This window comes from Sander vitreus, chromosome 6, assembly GCF_031162955.1.
Source record: "Sander vitreus isolate 19-12246 chromosome 6, sanVit1, whole genome shotgun sequence".
NCBI classification, from domain to species: Eukaryota; Metazoa; Chordata; class Actinopteri; order Perciformes; family Percidae; genus Sander; species Sander vitreus.
The window spans coordinates 9,635,352-9,658,220 of NC_135860.1; the positions used below are offsets into that span (position 1 = coordinate 9,635,352).

Below are 22,869 nucleotides of genomic sequence, written 5' to 3' on the forward strand. Positions count from 1 at the left end.
TACATAAATGGGGAAATCATATTTTCACTATAATAAATGTACACCAACATGTAGCCCAGGACAGACACAGTAGCTATAATGTTCCCTTTAGAAACACGTTACTACAGTGAGTTTTCATCGGGGATTATTAGGCTTCCATAACAGAATGATGACATTAAAAAGGGCGGCGGACCTATTAGCTTATTGTGTTTTACACGGCTTAGTGAACTCCACTCCCATTCACTGCGATGTGTTTGACAGACGACGGTGAACGCGGAAGGAAATATGAACCTGAGCTGCACGAAGCCATCACACCCCCTTCTCTGAACACCGCTGACTCCAACCGACACACACACACACACACACACACACACACACACACACACTCACTCACTCACACTCACTCAGACACACACAATTGACATACGCTGAGCACAACAGCACAGCCACACAGAAGACCAGGGAGAAAGTGCCTTTTACTCGTTTCTGCAATATTACACCGCGCTGCCTGAATGTAACGCGACAACACTGAACGACTACGCCGACCGGTGAGTACTTTCTTTTTTCTCCATTTATTGGAACAATAATATAGTCGAAAGTGCAAATAAATGTATAGAAAACGAGACTTACAGTCGTTGCGCAGCACAGGGATCATCTATGACATAAAAGTCACTGTAAGACATTCTATTTGCCGACAAAGCTGCATTGACATGACATGGCAATTATGACATTTCTGGGCACAAATAGCGACTGGAAACAACATCTGACCCTCAGAGGTCAGCCATCGCTCGGAATGTTCTCCTGATGTGATGTCAAATAGGCTAGCCTACGTTATAATGACAGATTTATTATTTTCTGTCACGCTTGATTGATGCGTCATTATGCATTATGGTGCACATGAGAAGAGGAAAGTCCAGGAGGATGCACCGTCTATCCCATCCAGGACATGACCCCACTCATTGGCTTTGACATGCTTTTCTTTAGAGTAAGGTGCCTCTCTCACTGATGTCATTTGAACGAGTGTAGTGAACATATCTGTGAAGTAAGGGTTGAATAATTTGCTGGAAGCTCAGCAGTGGTAGTAGTCAACATTTATTTCGTGAACGTTGTTTAATGGTTCAGTAATTTCCAAAGTGCACCCTCTCAGAGCACCGGAGGACTTAAGGTGGAACTCAGTAACTCTTATAAGAGTTGTTTAACTTCACCAGTTGGTTTTAGTGGTTAGCCCAATGACTGGGAATGACTGTTGTGATTGCAGGTTTCACACATGGTTTCACCCAGTTGTCCCTCCACCTACACTGAAAATATTTTCCACACAGAAATTCTTTGTAAGTTTTTCTCAAGAAATTCTCAAGTAAAGTTTACTTCCCAATAAGAGTTTTTTTTTTTATTATCAAAAATGCTCAAGTAAATATTACTGGCAATTCTCTTTCTTAAGGAACAAGATGTACTCATTCTTTCTTAGTAAATTTCACTTATAGTCTACCTTAACATTTACTCACAAACCCATATACAAATGATTGTTTTTCAGGATTATTTAATACTTTTTTCTTTACTTTATTTTGAAGAATATATAAGTAATATTTATATGATATTTAATTTGTCTTCCAACAGCGGTTCAACAGCTAGTTACTTACTCACAACATATACAGTTAAACATTAGTAGACAAACATTTCTATCAAAAGCTGCCAAAACAATTCACTAAAAGGTGAACATTTACAGAGATAAAATGTCCAATGAAAGGCTCAGAAGTGTAACTTTAAAGTACAACAGCCTTGCACAAAATTTAAGTGCAATTAGACACATTACCTTCTTCCAAAAGGTCTTTCAAATTGAAAATCTTCAACAGGGAAATCCAACAACAAATGTTACAGTTCACAATGTGTTGTGCAATGGCTCTTTCTTGAGCTGGATGTACTGAAAAAGCCTTTGTCAACGTTTAAAGTCATCCTGAACCTCTTTTCCCTCAAAGATTCACATGTGGGCAGGAGTGTGTCCTTGTTGCATTTCCACTGGTGAACACGTTGAGCATAGTTTTCTTTGCTGGCATCTTGTTAAAAAAAAAAGAAATGAAGCTAATTGTTTACCACCACGGGCAGGATTAAAAAAAACAACAGGTAACAACAAGTAACAACTGAGAACTATGGCATCATGTGAGGAGCCTGCATTAAGTGTGGGAGTGGGCGCGATTTGCCCCGTCTGCACCCCCGCAATATCCACAAATCATATTTTATACTTAAGTCATATTTTATATTTAAAACAGAAAATGTTTACAAATGTCCATGTTTGAATAAGCCACTGAAGATATTATGGAGGCCTAACGTTACTGTCTGCAGGATCTTGGTGAAAAGAGTGAAACAGAAATCAAATAATTCGCTGTTAAATCCTTAAAAAGTTACTTATATTAGCTGCTAAATAAGTGTGGCATTTTGGCTAGCAGTATATAGCATGTATGAACTCTTACAAGTTTTGTCAAATTAAAAAGTAGCAGCAAGTGTTACGTGTGAAAAGCAGGCACGTTTGCAGTCCGATAACTAGCTAGCAGGCTAAACTGATAGCTAATGCTACTGCTCAGTATTCAGTATTTGAACAGTGAATAAGGCAACCAAGCCAACAGCAACATACAAAGTTAATTAAGCCTATAACCTACCTATATCGCTCCATATCTACAAATTGTCTCTCAAATGAGTGACCACACTGTCCTTCGGTCAAAGCTCACTGTGTTCCAACCATAGACTGTTAGTCTATGATAGAAACTAACTATAGAAACAACTTCTTTTGCAACCGCATGTGTCGCCCCCTGTTGGAAATCAGATAGAATGCAGGTTTAAGGCACTTCCGCATTTGCATCACTTCGCTGAACCGGATGCTCTGTCCATTAATATTTATGGTCTATGGTTCCAACATGTCTCAGTGCGTCTCTGAAGGTGAACAACGCTAACGTTCCTCTGACGTCACATGCTGAGTGCCCGCGAGGTTGCCATGCTCACTCCTATTACCCTAGTACATTTTACTTTGTTGTATCAGGTCAATACAATAGTTTAGTTCATATTTTTTGGCATGAATGATCACATTTACATATAAAAATGAAGATACAAACTTACAAACAATCACCAAGTAACACATTACATAATTTGGTGACATTTTAAAATAAAGGCACCAAAATAACAATTTCTTGTTGAATATATACGAGCAATCAGGATAATAATTACAGGGCCAACAAAATCATTTGTTTCAGTGTACTGTAAACAGCTACGATCTTGAACCAAGCCCAACAAGTCATATTTAGCGTTAAGAATAGTCTCTTACACTCAAGTTTCCTGTAAATGCTTATCTCTACGGGTTTTGAGGTCAACATTAAACTATTTCTGGTGTGCAGTGATGCAAAAAAAAAAAAAAGTTAAAAAACAACATTATGCCATTTCCTGTTGGACTACCAGATCCTGGTTAAGGTTGATCCTTTTAAGCAAACACTAGCTGCACAAAAGGTACAGACCCAATGAAAAGGTGTGTCCATATTAAAGTATGCTGGCACGTATTGAAGTAGCATGACAGAACATTTAGTTTTGTTTTCAGTTTTGTGTGTGCCACCTTCCTTATGAGGATATACTGATCATTTTAACTTACTATGTGGCTTAGAATTGTTGCCCACATTGACATGTACAGTAGTGGTGTAATTTCTTTAGAGAATAAACTGAACACTTTAATGTTTGCATGTTTTGGTGGTGTCCCTACAGCATAAATGAAAGCATTCTCATTATATAACATCATATTTAACAAGATAAACACCAACTGTGTCTCAAGCTCCATGCAGAGACTTTAAAGAGAGGAAAACACAAACCACTGTACACATTTTAGATAAAAGATCTATATCTCATCACTGCCCCGGCTGTTACCAACTGACCAAAATAGAGAGGACCTTTAGCTGATGAGTTCCCTCTTGTATGCAGCAGAGTTCCACAAACGTAGTGATGACAGACAGCTGAGAAGCATGTTGATGTGAGGATGACAGTGATGTATGCCATTTTCCAGGCAAATCTAGCCTAACAGTGGCAGACTTCAACAAACCGTTTATAAACAGTTGATTAAGAAGAACAACTTTTAAAAATTGAATTAAATGATGAAAAGCAGGACAGATCCTTCCAAACATTGAGGAATATTGAACTGCCTGCTAGTATACAGTGACCTGCAACTGGGATCATGTTATCATTAAACCTGTGGCCATGTTCAATGCCAAGCTGAATGATTATCTGTCATTGTAGGCGATTAGCGAAGAATAATGTTGCAGGAACTCTGCATGAAGTCATCTATTTGTCTCTCTAGCAGTTCAGTAGCTCCCTAAAGACAAACAAAAGTCAGCTAATACTCAGTCAAACATAACTGAATGAATCAGACTATTCAGACGACGAAGGAAGCTGAAAGGTTTATCTTATCCTGAACAGCTCTGCCAGTGGCTTTGCTATCCATTAACTGCTTCAGCATGTGAAGTGTCTTGAGGGAACACTAAGATGGACCGCCACATTTCAATAACCAAAGATTGTGCCAATGACAGTTGCTGTGGCTTTTCTGAAATAGCGAGCGGGGTGTCTCAGGGGCACATATAGATAGCAAATGTGATTCCAGCTGCCACTGTGGCATCCATGTCTTAATGATAGGGCAGTTGATTGAGTGGAGTTTTTCTCCTTGTACGCTTTGAGCTGTGTATCGTGTTGCTGGACCATTGTTGATCAGAGATACTATTTAATGTTACAGCAAAAAACAGCTGATGAGGATTACACAGCTGTTGCTCCATACTCCAACAGAGGCTCTTAATCATGCGAGTGTGTGTGCGCGTTCTTGAACTTCTATCCATGTGAGAACTATTTTCGGTTTGATTCTGTTTTACTATTTAAAACACATCCATTTACCATGCTGCTAATGTGTTTTCTATATTGCAATGTTGAAGACCTGCTTTTCTGGTTCTGCATGCTGTTCCTGTTAATATGTTGTTGTTACTGGTAAAATAAGGTCACCAAGATTGTCGATTAAGAGACCAGTCAACAAGATATATATTACACCTGATGATACAAGCATTAGATAATCCATTACAAGGAGGCCAAGTAATAAAACAATGAAAACCCCCCCGGGAAGACTGGAGTTAGACTTTAAACCAGGAAGGTTGTTGTTTTTCTTGGTGCTCCCGTTTGTGACTGCATCATCAAGTGTAGGATTTGGGACAGAGTTGACAATCGTGATGGTATTAATAGTAACATCATTTCAGTGATTGACAACCACATGGATAGAGTTAGGCAGTTGATGAAGTGGTTAGTTCAGTGTGTCAGGATGTAGTAAAAGGTGAGAAAGCAGACGTAAAAAGTCCTCCAAGTCCTTAAAGTCCTCGCAAGTATAGTTAGACACATGTACTGTGTGTGCATGTGTGGCAGTAATTGTGTTTGTGTGTGCAAACCTAGTAGTGAGTGATTAAAGACCGAGCTTCCCAGAGCCTTTTAGACAGGCTGAAATCTCAGTGATTAGGCTGCCGACCACACAGTGTGGAGCCGGGACAGCTGCAGCCGTTTATCAACGGAGCGTTCAGAGAAAACCTATTGAAACCGATCCCACTGTTCAATTCTACTAACTAGTTTATATACTGAATACAAAATGCAAGGACAGCACTTTGCTTGCCCTCTCTTACACAAATATACTGTATACAGTCATAACAATGCTACTTTGACTGGGGAACCTTTGTATAGCTGTTTTGTATACAGTTTCTTCTGACAATTGTTCAAAACGAAACTATTTTCATCCCTATGAAATGTCTGAAGCACAGATTTGTTGGTTTCATTACAGCTATTGCAAGAAATGTAGAATAATCTGTTACAATTAAGTTTTCCACCCTCAAGGCCAACTTCCTCTGCTATATAGAGCAAAATAAAGAAGGTTGTTACAATGTATTTATTCTACTGTTTACCTACCACGTGTTGGAAACGGGCACATCTGAATGCCATTCTTGAAATTTGCAGAGTAAGCTAAATTGACGGTCTGTTGAGGCTGAACCTTCAGGAAATTATTCTCTGAAAGCCAAAAACAACAAGCTGCCAGAAATCAGGAGAGTGGGAAGTTCATAGAGCACGAGGAGGAGGCGGGGGAAGATGGACCCATTTCAATACTCTCCAAAATAGTAGCGAGGATGCACACTGGGCCCATTATGTGAAAATGTGCGCTGATTTTGAAATCCCTGTCATGTGTAGTCGGCAATTTCCTTCTTCCAAAGCCCCTGAAGATGACTCTCATGATGAAAGATCAATTATTTGATCCCTAGCATTTACTGTACTCTGAGGATGATATGTCATAGATAATGCCTTGTGGACTTTGGACAGAACGAGACGCTGCTACTATAGAGGAGTCGAGAAGTGAAAAGTATACTGAGGTCTGAGTGCATTGAGCAAGCAATCCAAAGTGAGCATCTCTCTGGTAGCAGAACCACATGCAAATGTTACATGGTGAAGAAGTAGCTACAGAGGAAGTAAACTATTTTCCTATTTAGATTGTTGTAATATTTTACTTTGGACTAGTCAAGTGTGAGATAACAGTAACCAGTGGATCACAAGGCATATAACAACCAAGCAAAGACTAGATTAGACCAGTCTGAAATTTTCTGTAAAGACTCCTACACGCATGGTGTGAAAGTACGTTTGGCAGCTTTGCTCCATTCGCTGAGCGGAGGCCCAGCATATAAGCATGTAGCATAATGTGGCCCATTTCAAAACCACATCTGCTCACATTCTCAACCATCATTGGTGGAGTTCACAAGTTTGAACTAAACCGAAACTATAGTGTATTTAAGATATTGAATGTATGGATAAGTGGCGAGGCTTGGAGTAGACTGATCCTATATGTGTATGGGCTGATCATTCAAAGAAATGCATTGAACGCAACTGAAGCTGAACATGCTGGCTTTCCTTTTTTCACCCTATTTGAGAGTCTGAGTTGTCTTTTAATGTAAAGACTGTGGCAAGAGAAACATTTCTGTCACCAGTTTTAACATCATTTTGGCTGGTTTACTGTAATGTTTTAAGTACAGTCTGGAATATCGTACCGATTACTATCTTTGTATTAGCATTTTATAGCGGGCTCAAAAGTTGAGTAGTCAGATAACTTATGTAAGACTGCCCTCTATGCAAATGACCAGTGACTAAATAAAACTGGTTCTGTTTGGATGCCCTAGCCTATTGCCTTCCTTTTTCACAGCTGTTCTGTTGCTTCACTCAGCTTTTGCGATAAGACTGTTTTTGAAGTGCATCTCAGATGATTCATCGGATATTGTATTTCGGGAATTTTTGACTCTTGGCTCTCCTAAGATGTATTTTTTTTTTTTTTACGTGATAATAGCTCATTCAGTTGTTCACGCAGATGATTAATATCCATTCTATGCATCCAGTGTCTGGATAAGGTGATTATATAACCAATGTATTTATAGTTTACCGTCGTACATTATTTAAAATCCTAACTTTGTTTTTTTACAACTCTTTTGTGTGACAGTTTGAGGTGGGCTGGCTGCAGTGATGTCCAGATCCACAAAATCAGCCTCGAGGTCTCGGAGCCGCTCAAGGTCCCGGTCAAAATCCCACTCCACCTCTCGCTCCAGATCCCGGTCCAGGAAGCGCCACTACCGGTAGAGTACCATTTTATGAACAATCGTCCTCTCTGAATAACCTATTGGCTTTATTGTGTTTCTGTGGTCAAGATCAACTGTATTTTGCTCGATTGTTGAAGATGCCTCCGTTTTGCCAGACCAGACTTATTAAAACAAGGTTTAATAACTTGATTCTGGAAAAAGGTATTATACAGCACATATAAATGAAGAATGCCTTGACCCACCTAATGCTTAAAGTATGAATAACTGTGATGAAGGAAGAAAGGACAAAAACTAGCAGCAGGTGCAGCAAGTAAAGGGCTGCCTCGTTATGCACCGACTTCACTATTGGTCATCTGCTAAGATCCTTTTCCACTTAAAATCTAACTAGTAAATCTTGTCTCAATGAGCTGAGTATGCAATGTGCTGGTACGTTTGGCATGTAAAAAAATATATGTGCAGTGCCAGGTAGTTTAGTTGTGACAGTGGGAATGTCAACAAGCAGCTCTGTGTTTGGTTATAATCAGCGTTTCCTGTTAGCTGCATATCTGTTGATTTCCATTATGCAAGATATTGTCTTGTCCCGGGCATTGGTTCTCATGAACTCACAAAGCTGGTGTAGCGTGTTAATGGATTTGGTTCGGACTCAAACTCTGGAGTCGGCTTCTGTTTTCAAGAGGAAATTGATGTTTGAGAAAGAGTTCAGCTGCCGGTTTGTGAATTTACTTTATTTAGAGTGAATATTATTGCAGTTTGCATTGCGTGTGGACATTTCCATATTAGTTGACCTCAGTGGCATATACTAATCAAGAGGGCAGCATGTGTTGTTGCTTGGTGTGCTTAAATAAAAATGCCCTGGTTGTGGGGTTATCTGCTGGCTATGATGTGCCTTTGGAAGAATAAGTAAGGCTTCACTCTAATGCCTTTGCTTTTTCTGGCAGAATGACCCGTGGCAAGGCAATAAAATGGCAGGGCAGCTCATTTCCTGGCAGTGTCGCAGTACATATTAAAATTAGCATAAAGAAGAGACATGGAAGGAATCTAATGGTTTACTCTTCCTGAGCCTACCTTGCACATGTGCAAATGGCTTTGGGGTCACACTGAAACTGTAGCAAGCCTGAAAGAACATGTTTGCATAAGTTGTATATAAACACTCACATTTTATTTCCCCACTTCTTTTTCTTCTTCAAAAACACCTCCAACATGTTGCCAGGTCCGATGAACACAGACACATCTTTTTTTCTGGACTCGCCTCTCACCACATCTTTTGCATTGAATCAATTCAGTAGTTAAATGGGCCACAGAAGCAGACTGTGTCTCAGCAAAACATTTAAACTTTCCTCAGTGAATTATCTCATGTTTAATAAGTGAATCTATAGTGTATCTTGCTGAAAAATTACATTAAGACCACAATAAAATGTCAATATTTGCAGTATGTTGGGAAAGTGTCAGAATACTAAAAGTCTCACTAAACTGGTTGAACAGCCAGTACAGCTGGCAAGCGTAGAGTCAAAGGATTGGAGTAAAAGTTTTTTTTCTTTCCTCACATAGTCCATGTGACTCTCTGCTCCACCAGAGTTGGCCAGAGGAGATGTAGTATCTGTAGCTCGCACTGTGAGTGTGCAGTGCTGCTCAGTGCGCTGCTTTCTTTACTCACTCTGTATTCCAATGCAAAAACACACTTGGTGAGTTTTGTGCTTTTTTTTTAGCCTTTGTATATATGGCTTTAGCATTTTTTGCATGTAGTGTGGTACTGCTTTGCTCTGTCCATTTAGGGTACTGTTCTGCAATATATTGTAGGTGTTGTATGCATTTGTAAATTTTTTAATATACCTACATATTTCAGCAGGTCTTTTATATTATATTATATTCGATTATAATGGGGAAACTGGCTGAGCAGTTACTTTTTTATTTATTAACAGCTGAAGATGTAGGAAATACTTAAAGAACATACAGAACTAGTTTGATGTCTAACTGTGAATGTTGTGTTGACATGCGTCAGGCTTAAAAAGAGCATGTTGGACTGATAAAAGCACTGTTTTAAAGAAGGGAACATGCTGTATCGTGGTTTTAATTTTAAACTGTGTTTAAGGTCCAGGCTAGAGAACAACATCAGAAGTGCAGCAGAGCCACCATGTGGCCTAGTCCGACCCTGCAGCCTGTGGTCTCCTACATACTAACATATGTTTTGTTAATTCCAAATAAAAAATGTGTTTTATGGTAGTTTGATACGTATGTCTTCTCCATATGTTAGGCCAATGGTTAGCCTGACTTGTTTGTTATGTTTGGAGTCTTTTCAAGAAAAGTGGTAATCTAAGGAGTGCTTTTGTTGTTTGTCAACTTACAGTATTTGGCTTTAAGTGGTCATCACTGTGGGTTTACTGCATATCCCTTTATTCTAAGAAAAGCCAACATCAAAGATTTGAAATACTGACCAGACTACATTTGTGTAATGTCAATGGACTATATGATAGGGTTGGGTGATATGGCAAAGATCTTCCATCCTGATATAGGTCATTTCATATCCCGATAAACGATATATATCACAATAAGTAATGAATACATAAATGGTCTATATAAAATAACCACATGGGAAAGCTTATTTTTTGTATACTCCTATGGGAATTAAATACTTGACAAATGAAAAGTACTGAGTATGTTCTCGTTTTATTAAGAACTGAAGTGCAAAATGAACATAATGTGCAAGGATCAGAAAGTAAAGAGTTGTCCAAACGGACGGAAAATATTGCTGTAACGGGCGCCTGGGTAGCTCACCTGGTAGAGCGTGCGCCCATATATAGAAGTTCACTCTTCGACGCAGCGCCTGCGGGTTCGAATCAGACCTGCGGACCTTTGCTGCATGTCATTTCCCCTCTCTCTCCCCTTTCATGTCTTCAGCTGTCCTATAAAATTGAAGGCCTTCTTTTTTTTTTTTTTTAAATCGCATGCCGCCATTTATTAATTTATTTTCACTTCACTTAGCTTTGCGTCGTGCCTAACAGGCTACTATTTTGAGCCTTTGTCGCACTATGCCATACTTCCTCGTAACAACACATCCTGCTGCTGCAGGCTGCAGGCATGATGGAGAAAGACAGCAGCAATGAAATCCTGAATGGCGCTTTTTATTTTCCAAAACTCCCGGACGGCTTGTAAACAAGTCGAAAGCCATATACACATTGTGTAAAGCCAAATTAAAATATCACCGAAGTACGTTAAGCTTGAGCTACCACCTACGGAGCTAAGCATAGTACAGTTAACGTGACTCAGTTTGATGCTAGCGGGCTCAGGCAAAGCACTATTTTGGAGAGTGCTACTTGCCGACCCGCGGATGAAACCGAATCCCAAAAAATGACTACCACTCTTGCAAAATGGGTGGCAACTAACTGCAGACCTGTCAGCATCGTAGAAGACTCTGGTCTTAAAGACGTTGGCATGTTCTGACCCGTCGTATACGTTGCCGTCGAGGGGGACAGTAGTTTCACGCATACACAGCCTGTATGACACGGAGAAAGCAGCCAAACTGGAACTGCTGCAAAGTGATGCAAGGTGATCACTGGACGTCAGTGAGTAATCAAAATGATTTAAGAGTTACTGCACACTATATTGACTCTAGATTCAAATGTGTGACTAGATTCACACATTTTTCTTTTGTTTACAGTAAATAAATATAATAAATACAAATCTTAAAATCAAGTTCATAAAGTCACTTTCTTTGCATTCATTTGATTCCCAATCAAGATACACTGGTAAGGGTTGCTTTCCATTGTTATTATGTACTTAAAAACAGTTCTGAAATGCAAAATAATAGAATTTTAATAATGTGATAAAACATGCAATTAATCGCGATTAACTATAGAAATTCAGCGATTAAAAAAATTTATCGTTTGACAGCCCTAATCAAACGATTCATTTTTTTTAATCGCGATTAAAAGAAAGTGACTTTATGAACTTGATTTTAAGATTTGTAATTATTTATTTACTGTAAACAAAAGAAAAATGTGTGAATCTGTCATTATTGCACAATTCCTCCAAGTACCTAACTAAAAATCCCTATCCTTACTAGAGTCAATATAGTGTTTAGTAACTCCTAAATAATGTTGATTACTCACTGACGTCCAGTGATCATCGATTAATGAGCAGCTCGTTTCTGCACAAGTCCGTGTTAACACAGCCCATCTCCACTCTTACCCGGTGACAGAGAAACAGGCTGGATAGTCCGGTACACTGTTGTTTCCACAACAACAAAAACACAGCAGTCTCTGAACTCGCTTTGGGAGTTTCGTTGAAGTTGGACGTAGTCCAGTTTTTGTCTAATGAGCGGACACTTGCAAGCAGCATTGATGGAACAGGTGGCCGGCTAGCGTTAGCTTTCCACCTAGCTAGGTTATACTCCAGCCTCCGTTTGCGTTTCACCGCTGAGGATGTCCCCCCGTGATCGCCCGCTCCGGCCGCTGCCCGCTACAGCCGCTGCTGCTCGCTCCGGCCACTGCTGCTGCCCTCTTATTTCCGAACATTCATCTCTCCCCCGCCCCCCGAGGGCCGGTGGTCTAGCATCAAGTTAACTGTACTACTATGCTTAGCTCCGTAGGTGGTAGCTCAAGCTTGACGTGCTTCGGTGATACTTTAATTTGGCTTTACACAACGTGCATATGGCTTTCGACTTGTCTACGAGCCATCCGGGACTTTTGGAAAATAAAAAGCGCCATTCAGGATTTCATTGCTGCTGTCTTTCTCCATCATGTCTGCAGCCTGCAGCAGCAGGATGTGTTACGAGGAAGTGGCAGCTTGATGATGAGTAATGGTGCTGCAAAGGGTCAAAATAGTAGCCTGTTAGGCACGACGCAAAGCCGAGTGAAGTGTAAAATAAATTAATAAATCCTTAAAAAAAATCGGCACTTGATCGCATCGCGATTAACGCGGACAGCCCTATCTATATATATATATATATATATATTTTCATCTTTGGAAATTCATTTGAAAATGAAATAATAATGTCCTTTCATTTTCCCCTTGCTTTCGCTCACAGCTCTAGGTCTCGGACACGGTCAAGATCTCATTCTCCATCTCATAACCGGGAGAAGAAATATCCGAGGGGATACCAGAACACTCGCGAGTTCCGGGGCTACCACCGCGGCTTCCGGAGGCCGTACAACTTCAGGGGCCGAGGGCGGGGCTACTTTCAACGTGGACGCTACCAGCGTGGTGGTGGAGGTGGTGGCTATAACAATAACAACAACAACAACAACAACTACTTCCGCCCCAACTGGAAGAATTACAAGCAGTACCCTCAACAACAGCAACAGCAGCAGCAAAACCATTCACGAGGACGCTCCCACAACTTCCAGCAGCGCTCAGGAAGCCCCACTCGTGGTCACTCTCACCACTCTGACCGATCCTCGTCGCCATTATCCAGACACTCGCAGCATTCTTCCTCTTCCTCACACTCCTCCTCTCCCAAATGCAGGCCAGCCTTGTTGCTGACGAACCAAAACTCCAAAGATGTGAAAGAGGAGTTCTCGGCCTCCAAGGAGATCCAAAAGGGAGGAGGGGGAGATACGGAGCCAGTGGAGCTTGTCGGAGTGTTGGCAGTAGATGCTAAAGAAGGCGCAGGAAGTGGGAAAACTGAGGGGAACTGGCAGGGCCTACCAGACTGCAGCAGCAGTCCAAAGAGAACGAGTCCTTTGGCAAGCGCTGCCGTTAGTGTTGGCCACAACAGCCAAAGTACTAACCAGTCTAGTCCTTCCCCTAAAGTCACAAATGATATCAGCAATGGCGCCCCCTCCTGGAAGATGGTGTGTAGTTCATCCAAAACAAAAAAGCCCTCACATGAAGGTCTAAATCCAATGCTTTCCAGCTTTGACTTCTTCTCCAATGAGGAATACCTGGATGGAGATAAAACAGCAATCTCCATTGCCTTCAGACAGTAAGACTGATTTTTTTCTCTTATTTTTTATTAAGCTATGCAAGCTTTATAGATATACAGATACAGTGTTATTTATTGCTTAAATGTGTTCACATGCCTTTTTTTAGACCACGCAGTCATTTTATCCTGGCATTTCCTTGGCTTTGCAATCTTGGGTTGTCAAGTGTGGTTGTCATAACAGACTTATAAAAAATGTTATTTAGGGGGATTCAAAATATTTGCCTTGTCAAACAGCATTGTTTTTCATGGAAATTCCTTCTAGAATAAAGCTTATGTCTTTATTTTCATAGCTAAAACACTTATCACACATTTTTCTTTCTGTAGTTTTAGAAAATCGTGTTTGTAAAGGCTCTAATTTAACATCCGGTCAGACAATCAATTGGTTTCATATTTGCAGTTGTCTCACACGTTGCATGCCCAGTTAGATGCAGCTCTTTATCTCTTTGTCATTGTTTAGGTTTTTGGAGGAGCAAAATAAGAAATCTAAAGCTTGGGGAAATGGCAAGAACACAGAAGCAAATGATGTGGATATGGAACAAGGGAAAGCGAATGGCAAAGCATCCGCAAATATCCCTGACTCGGCGTCAAGAAAGCACAAAGAGGACAATGATGGTGAAGTGTCTCTGAACAGCTTTTTGAAAGCTTCTCCTTTTCTGTCTGCGGACGGGGAGGAAGAGGAGGAGTTGATAATCAGGCCTCATTCAAAGTCACTTCACAAAGACTGGCGCAATGGGGACGAGTCCTCTAAGCTAAAGATCAAGGTATCTCACTCAGCCCGGGAACTGTTTGATGAATGCTTTGGCAAATGGCAGAATGTGGCCCATTCACAGGTAGCTAACAGTGACGTTGACGCCATGGCAGAGGACATATATTTTAGTCGAAAGCGGGATAAAGCGGCGGCGATTTCTGCTGCCCTCGCCAAGAGGGAGTTGGCAGGAAAATTTGAGGACCTGTCCCCAGACGTGGGGGGTAAAGCCAGGAAGATGGCAAAATCTCCCTCCATCCCATCTCCTACACCCCCACTATGGAGGAACTCTGATAAAGAGCTCAGGGGAGAGGACTCACCTTTCATGACCTCCAGAAAACAGGAAGCAAAATTAAATGTCAGAATGGATTTCCTTGGAGATAGCCTGATGAGGTGAGCATCATATAATGGGTTCTGGTCCCATGCTGAGTCTTTCTTTAGAGAGCCATTAAGGCTCTGACACACCAACCCGACAGCCGGCCGTCAGCAGAAAACCCCGAGTTGGTCAAAAAAGTGCCTTGGAACACACCGAAGCGACGCCGACTTGAGCGTACGTTCTGCGCATGCGTGAGACGCATAACAGCAGGCGGCGCCAATCTGTGTTGTCGCCCAAAAAATCAAAACCGGCAGCTGATTGGACAAACGCGTCACGTGGGTCTGGCTGCTCCCGGATTTGATAACGGCGGCTTGTTCGGAATACGAGCTCATATTTTACGAAGATAGTTCACCGAAACGAGTTTCTGAAAACATTTTAAGCGAGAAATAGGCCATGCAGTTGCTGAATCTGTCTTCATTTCAAATCGACAAAGGTCAGTTTAAAAGATGTTCTTCAGATGATTTTGAGAGGCGTTAGTCAGGCTCATCCCGCTCGTCATTTCCGGGTTAGCGCTCCACCAATCAGATTGGCCATTCAGTCCGACTGCCCGCCTTCCGATTCAACATGTCAAATCAGCCAAAATGAAGGCCAACGGCTCCTCCGGCTGACGGCACGGAACACACCGAACAGACTCGAGTCACTGACCTTGCGAGACTGTCCGACGGCCGATAATCGGGTTGATGTGTCAGGGTTTTAGTCACATCTGTACATCCAGCTGGAGACTTTGCAATAGTAGCCAATAGTAAACTGATATGTTGATTTCTTAAGAAAATTATATATTAAAAAAAGCACTTTCTGCACTTTCCTCATTTGAATTTTGTTTTATGTGATAGAGAACATGTTTTCTGTTTTAAGCCTTTTATTCACATTTTTATTTAAAACAAAAAACATTTCCTGCAATGGTTTCCCCGTTTATATTTTGTTTAATGTGATCGAACCAGTTTTCTGTTTTAAGCCCTTTTTTTTCAGATTTTTATTTGTCATTTTCAGCTCTTCTGATATTTTAGCTGAGGAGCGACAGTTGTCTCAGGATCTTGTGCAGTCCTCAAAAAAGGATCAGGAGTTTCGCTCCATCTTTCAACATGTTCAGGCTGCTCCGTTACAGAGGAGTCCCTCTGAGCTGTTTGCTCAACACATTGTCACCATCGTTCACCACATTAAAGGTGAGTCCTCACCTCTCTTGCTGGAGAAATAGTTTCTTTTTCATTTTTTTCCCAGGAACAGACAAATCAAACTACATGTTTACTAAGATCTCCCCATTAAAGTTCCTCAACACTGTAACCTTTCAAATCAGTGTAAAGCAACGTCATTACAATTGCATTTTCTCTGCAGACATTATGTTTCTGAGGGGACTGTAAAACAAAGCCTTCAAGCGCTTACGGATGTTTTACTTCATATGCACATGGGGATATTTAATTCAATGCAGCATCCCATTTGGATGGAAAAGTGACAAGACACTTAAAGCACTGTTTCTACTGTTTCCCTGCGCAGCTCAGCACTTTCCATCCTCTGAAATGACTCTAAACGAGCGATTCACCATGTACCAAAGACGAGCTGCAGAGAAGGAAATGATGAAAACCAGAAAAAGCCCAGAAATACACAGGTAGAGTCGCCTATTGAGTGACCCTCTCACCTTCAGTGTGCTGTGGCTTCACCTCCTCTTTTAACAGCTTTCAGGTATTTCTCTCACCTTTCCTACCTGAAAATCAACAGACTATCTTCGCTTATTTGTTCTCATGCTCGGTGGAGGTCAGTTTTATTTTCCCACCAATTTTTATTTTCCTTTGTCCGTTTTGTGTCGTCTTTGCAGTTTGTTTATGTTGCTCACAGTTTGCCGTTTTAGCACCTGTACCGTGGTTCCTGTACTATCTGCCTTTAATCATGTTGTCTTAAATGTGTTTCTTTCTCACAGGAGAATTGATGTTTCACCAAGAGCTTTTAAGAAACACTCTCAACTTTTTGAGGCGATGAAAAGCTCAGAAGATGGCACTTACAAGGTGACTCAACATTTTGCAGTATCAAATATGTTGGAAAAGCAAACAACAGCAAACGAGTGAGCAAGCCAGATGCCTTTAGACTGCACTCTCTGAAAGCCTGTGGCTTTCCTTGAAGGGAGATGCACAGTCTAAGAAATGCAAATGCAAAATAAGGCACTTTGACTTTGTTGTTTGTTATATATCGCCTCCGCACATGGTGAATGAATGAATTGCTTAGACTGTGGCCACAAGCCTGACCAAGGCTAATGAATCATATAAGTTCTAACAAATGGAAGCCACTGTGCCAAAGCTGTTCAAAGGACTCTAAGCAAATGTCTTCGTAAGTATTCTTAAAAAAATAAGGAACGGAAATAACCAACAGCAAGCACTTTATGTACCTGTGCTTTTATTTTCACTTTCTGAGTAAATATTTCTTTATAGATGTGCATGGACACATATGGTCAAGCATTTATAAACATGAGGTGCAGATACTATTGAAATACATTATTACATTAAGTAAAATTAGCATGAACAGTCCTATCTTCCTATTCTTCACCATTGTTAAAGAACCATATTAGTTGTTTTGCCAGACACACAGTAGCTCAACAACTACAAAGTGTGTATAGTGGGTCCCAGCAACCATTTCCCAAAGCATACATCAAAGTTTTTAGATTGGTTTCCCACCTTCCAGGCAGCAGTTGGTTTCAGTTCATGTCAGTACAGTATGATTATCAACTTACAGTGACTTTAAACGTGTTTGAAATAGGAAATACATCACTGTGCACATACAGGGATCGTTTTGAAATCACTTTGAATACGTGAAAGCACCATGTCTCTGAAGCTCTGATGTTCAAAATGTGGGAATTGGCTGCTGGAAGTCATGTTGCACATGGAAGACAAACAAGCATGGATGACGTGAAATATGCTGTTGCTGTTTGTTGCTGTAGCGCAACAGATTCTTGAAGCCTTGGATGCTGGACTTTCCCACAAGCATTTGAACAACCAGTAAGGAGGTTTTCAAAACACACCCTTCTGGCGGCTGACCATGCAATAACTTAATCCAAAATACAGCTGCCTAAATATTGACTATCTGAAGCAAAGATTAAATCTTTTTAAGTTGATTTTCTTATCATATTAAATAGGTGCTTTGAAGGCAGAAATCTAATCTAAAAACATATGCTTTGGATAATGGTTCAGATTTTAAGGTAATCCTTAAACATGCAAAACTACTGGTTTGGCCCTTTAAGTGCACTGGCAAATTCACTCCAGAATGGCTTGGTTTTATTCATGCCAGATGGCTGTTACCTGGGTTTTACCCCCTCTACCCATCAACCTCACTGTTTAGTTTACAAACCAGCTTGGCTGTGAGCAGACTGATAGCATCTACATGCTAATCCAAAGTCTGTCCACGACGTTGTGTTCTGTTTTTGATTTGCTCAGGACGGCGGGGAAAAACTGAAAGGTGACCCGATGGACCTTCGTTTGGATATTGAGCGCCGTAAAAAATATTCCATCCATGACAGTGGCTACAATCAGGATCGGGGACAAGATGTGGGAGATTCCCCAGATTCTAGTAGAGAGAGATCTGGTAGAGAGTCCTCTAAATGCCGCGAGACATCAAAGTATGTGCAACTGACCTGTATTGTTTCAAGTTATCTACAAATATGTTTAATACTGTAGTTCATCTCCCTGCATGATAAACAGTTAGCCATGAAGGATTTTGCATGTGCAATTTCTCCTTTTAGGAAAAGTAAGAAGAAGCGCTCTCGCTCAAGTTCGTCCTCATCTTCCTCATCCTCTAAGTCCCAAAAAGAAGATTTGCCCCACAGCAAGTCTGACCCCAACGATAAAGGCTTTAACAGGGCCAGACTGGGTCAAACAGAGTCACTAGGACCAGTTGAAGGAGAAAAGCCACGTGGAGGATTTGTAAGTTTAACGCATGTTAACCATGGTTAACCATGTTGGACTGATGGAGGAGCCTAGTTTGAAACAATGACTGTGTGAAGTTAACACTGTACATTTGACTTCAACAGTTTGCTGTAAATCAATTATTTTTCCTTCTCTTATTGTCTAATTACAGCAGGTCCGTATTCGTGGAAGGAGCTGGAACAGAGGCAATTACCAGGGAAATTCTTCACATGGTACCAACACCACGGCAAATGTGGCTGTACAGCCAAAAAATGAAGACTGGGACCCAGAGTACACTCCCAAGAGCAGGAAATACTACTTGGTAGGGTCAATCTCTTTCCCATTTCATGCCTTCCATCTCTGTTTGAATCAACCACATGGTGTCGTTAGTCAAATTTAGCTCAAGTTAGGGCTGCACGATATGAGCAAAATATGCGATAACGTTGTTGAATATGCGATAAGGTAATTACTTACGATAAATATATAGATCAGTTCTGCATTTCCGCTACTTTCAGAATTCTGCTAAAATACAACAAATCGCTTGTTGAATTTAAAATAGGGATGTCAAACGATTAATTTTTTTTTAATCGCGATTAATTGCTGAATTTCTATAGTCAATCGCAATTAATCGCAAATTTTAATCACATGATTAAAATTCTCTTATTTTGCATTTCAGAACAGTTTTTAAGTACATATTAACAATGGAAAGAAATTTTTACCAGTGTATCTTGATTGGGAATCAAATGAATGCAAAGAAAGTGACTTTATGAACTTGATTTTAAGATTTGTAATTATTTATTTACTGTAAACAAAAGAAAAATGTGTGAATCTGTCACTATTGCACAATTCCTCCAAGTACCTAACTAAAAAACTAAAAATCCCTATCCTTATTAGAGTCAATATAGTGTTTAGTAACTCCTAAATAATTGTGATTACTCACTGACGTCCAGTGATCACCGGTTAGTGAGACAGCGTTTACAGCACCTTGCAGCAGTTCCAGTGTGGCTGCTTTCTCCGTGTCATACAGTACTGTGTGTGGGGCTGCTGTCCCCCTCGACGGCAATGAGACAGGTCAGAACACGCCAACCGTAGCACTTCTTTAAGACCCGAGTCCTCTAGGATGCTGACAGGTCTGCAGTTAGTTGCCACCCGTTTAGCAAGAGCTGTAGTAATTTTTTGGGATTTGGTTTCATCCACAGGTCAGCAAGTAGCACTCTCCAAAATACTGCTTTGCCTGATTGGGTAGCATGCTAGCGGGTAGCATCAACGTTAATAACTGTACTACTATGCTTAGTTCCGTAGGTGGTAGCTCAAGCTTGACGTGCTTCGGTGATATTTTAAGTCGGCTTTACACAATGTGTATATGGCTTTCGACTTGTCTACGAGCCGTCCGGGAGTTTTGGAAAATAAAAAGCTCCATTCAGAGTTATTGCTGCTGTGTTTCTCCATCATGTCTGCAGCCTGCAACAGCAGGATGTGTTAGGAGGAAGTGGCAGCTTGATGATAAGTAACAGTGCTGCAAAGGGTCAAAATAGTAGCCTGTTATGCACGACGCAAAGCCGAGTGAAGTGTAAAATAAATTAATAAATGGTGGCATGCGATTAATGCAATTAAAAAAAACATTAACACGTTATGCTCGGCCCTTAATCGCATCGCGATTCTTTTATTGAACAAATTGAACATTGAATTGAATATTAAAAAGGACCCAATATTGTGGCCGGGTTGGTTCAGTGGGTAGAGCAGGCGCACATATACTTGGAGGTTTATGCCTCGACGCAGAGGTCCAGGGTTCGACTCCGACCTGTAACCATTTCCTGCATGTCTTCTCCCATTTCTCACCTAGCTGTCCTATCGAATAAAGGCAGAAAAGCCCAAAAAATTATTTTAAAAAAAAGGACCCAATATTGATTTAAAATGTGATAGTTACATTTTAAAGTGCAGTTTTCTACTGATATTTTCTTTAAACTAACACAAAAAATCTCTAAATGTTGTTCGTGATGTGTTTATTGCGCCAGTTGATATTGCTATGATGATAAAAAAAGAAAAAAAGAAAGTATAGTGCAGCCCTAGCTCAAGTTTGTACTTTTACAATTGTTGTCATCCTTTTTCTCTCAGCACGATGACAGAGAACGGGAGGCAGAGTGCAAGTGGTTGGACAACCGAGGTCGAGGACGGGGAAGCTTCTCACGTGGAAGGGCACGATTCATCATCCGCAAAGCCACTGGGGCCCCCAACACCAATAGCCCCAAATGGGCCCATGACAAGTTCCACATCAACAGGGAGCAAGATAATGCACAGGAAGAGGAGATAGAACCGGACCATAAAGAAGGAGAAATCGACGGAGCGAATACTTGAGCAGTGAAGCGGTGTGCTGAAAATCTTAGTTTTCTTCTGTGTTCTTGGGATGGGCCTCCGCCACAATGGATTCATAAATGCAGATTAAAATGTTTCAAGACTTTTTTATGCTTTAATTTCAGCGTAGGATACTCACGCTGACTTGACACAATGATTTTCCACATCAGGATAGAACTCATAACTAGTAGAAGCACTGTTTAAGGGTGAATTGCTGTTTCTCCTAAGAATACAGATTTATGTTACATGCTTTTTTTGCGTTATATGGTTAAGGGAAATTGTATGGCAATGGTAACATTTACACTTTTCTCGCAGGAATGATATATATAAAAAAATATAATAATAATAAAAAAAAAAAAAAAGACTCCTCAAAAGGTACACTGTGTAGGAATTTTTCTCATCTAGCGGTGACATTGTATTTTGCATTCAAACGAATAGTGCTCTCTAGCGCCTCGCTTTTTCAAATGCGTGTTGCAACTACGATAACCTTTATGTACCAAGAAGCTACGACAACATGGCTTCCAATTTTCGCTTTTTTGGCAACGAGGATTCCTTCTCCTGTGGCTCGGCATAAGTATGATCCTCCATTAGGAACTAAAGTGCAGTGCAGCCTTTCAAATATGCCGGGGCAGTGACAAGCGCCTCTCACTGATCTCCTTCTCCGTTTCAGCTGGTTTCAGTCACGTGTCGCTGGCTCTGAACGAAAACGCATTGTGGATTAGCTAGACAGGTCGACTAGTGCTTTATGTCCCTCTCAGCGATTATAGTTTTTCAAAATGGCGAAACGACATGCAAGCCTCCTTGGACTTGCCCGTCCAATGTAAATACAGATAAATTCTTCGCTTACGACGATAAGTCAGATCATTGGCACAGGTCATTTTACACCAATGAGGACATATTTATGAATGAAGACATTGATTTTAGCGAATAAAATACTTAAAACACTACACAGTGTACCTTTAATGACATCTGTATTTTTAAGTAGCATGAGAAAATCACATGGTAGAGCAACTCAGCTTGTGCCTTATACCTGTGCAAATGAAGAAATGTTTTGTGAGTGGGTTACAAGATAAATACTTTAAAAAGGTTTTAGAAAATGAGGTTTGTGGTTTTGAGCGGTGTCTTGTCTGGATTATTTTGACAGCAATACGTACACTGTAGTTCATGATGACATAATAAACTTCACTGTTTAGCCAATTCAGCACTCTACAAATGACCCGATCTGACATGGGACCAAACTGTATGGGTCAAAGGTTATGCTATACTGTCTGTCATTATACAACAACCAACAGATCTACAATATTAGCTGGCTGCACAGTAGGCTGTTACTATAAGGATAACCACCTGTACATTTAACATGTTGCTCATTAAACATTTTGCTGGCAAAGATTACTAAACGTTACAGTAGCTCTTTGCTTGATCTTGGATACCACTAATCAATGTATAATATTGATAGTGATTATACGTTTTTTTTCTCCAAAAGACATTCATTGTAGTTTTGTACTTGGCTATGCAGGATTCTGACTTTGTCTGTAAAGGGATTACCATAGATTGATGTGTTTTTAATTTGCTGTTTGCAAACTTTTCTCCAGCCAGTTTGATCAATTATGTAAATTGTCTTCAACTGTGTCAACATTGTGATAAAAGAGGCATTTTAGCATTTGTTTAGTCTGTAGTTTGTAAAGAAACAGAAATACAGGTCAGTTTGTAGAAAAATAATTACAGTATGTCTATATTATAGTATGTCTATAATATTATTTCAGTTCATTACTCCAATGATTTTAAGTCTAGGATTAGGCTCACATCTGTGTGGTTAACGATTTTTGTGCCTTGCTGTGGGTCTGCTGATCTTATTTGTACAATGCAGGCTGCAGATTGAGATTCACATTTAATAGTTTAAAGGTTAACAGCTTTGGAAAGATTGCATTTTTTTAAATAGGTGTTAATGTTTTTTTCTTAGGAGACTGTAAATTAAAGAGACACTGATTACTTTT

General features: G+C 40.4%; 1 protein-coding gene across 4 annotated transcripts; it reads left to right on the forward strand.

Moving 5' to 3' along the window:
- The first annotated feature begins 302 nt into the window (after positions 1-302).
- On the forward strand, positions 303-22,869 carry thrap3a (thyroid hormone receptor associated protein 3a). Of its 4 annotated transcripts, none has more exons than XM_078252415.1 (11): positions 303-527; positions 7,502-7,634; positions 12,622-13,518; positions 13,976-14,656; positions 15,630-15,802; positions 16,131-16,242; positions 16,552-16,636; positions 18,056-18,237; positions 18,361-18,541; positions 18,696-18,845; positions 20,639-22,869. In XM_078252415.1, the coding sequence occupies exons 2-11, from the start codon at positions 7,525-7,527 to the stop codon at positions 20,876-20,878; spliced, it is 2,811 nt and encodes a 936-aa protein (XP_078108541.1). In that variant the 5' UTR covers positions 303-527; positions 7,502-7,524; the 3' UTR covers positions 20,879-22,869. The 4 variants fall into 4 exon arrangements, with proteins under 4 accessions (XP_078108541.1, XP_078108542.1, XP_078108539.1 ...); XM_078252416.1 differs by lacking the exon at positions 303-527 and adding an exon at positions 7,211-7,412; XM_078252413.1 differs by lacking the exons at positions 303-527; positions 7,502-7,634 and adding an exon at positions 8,210-8,307.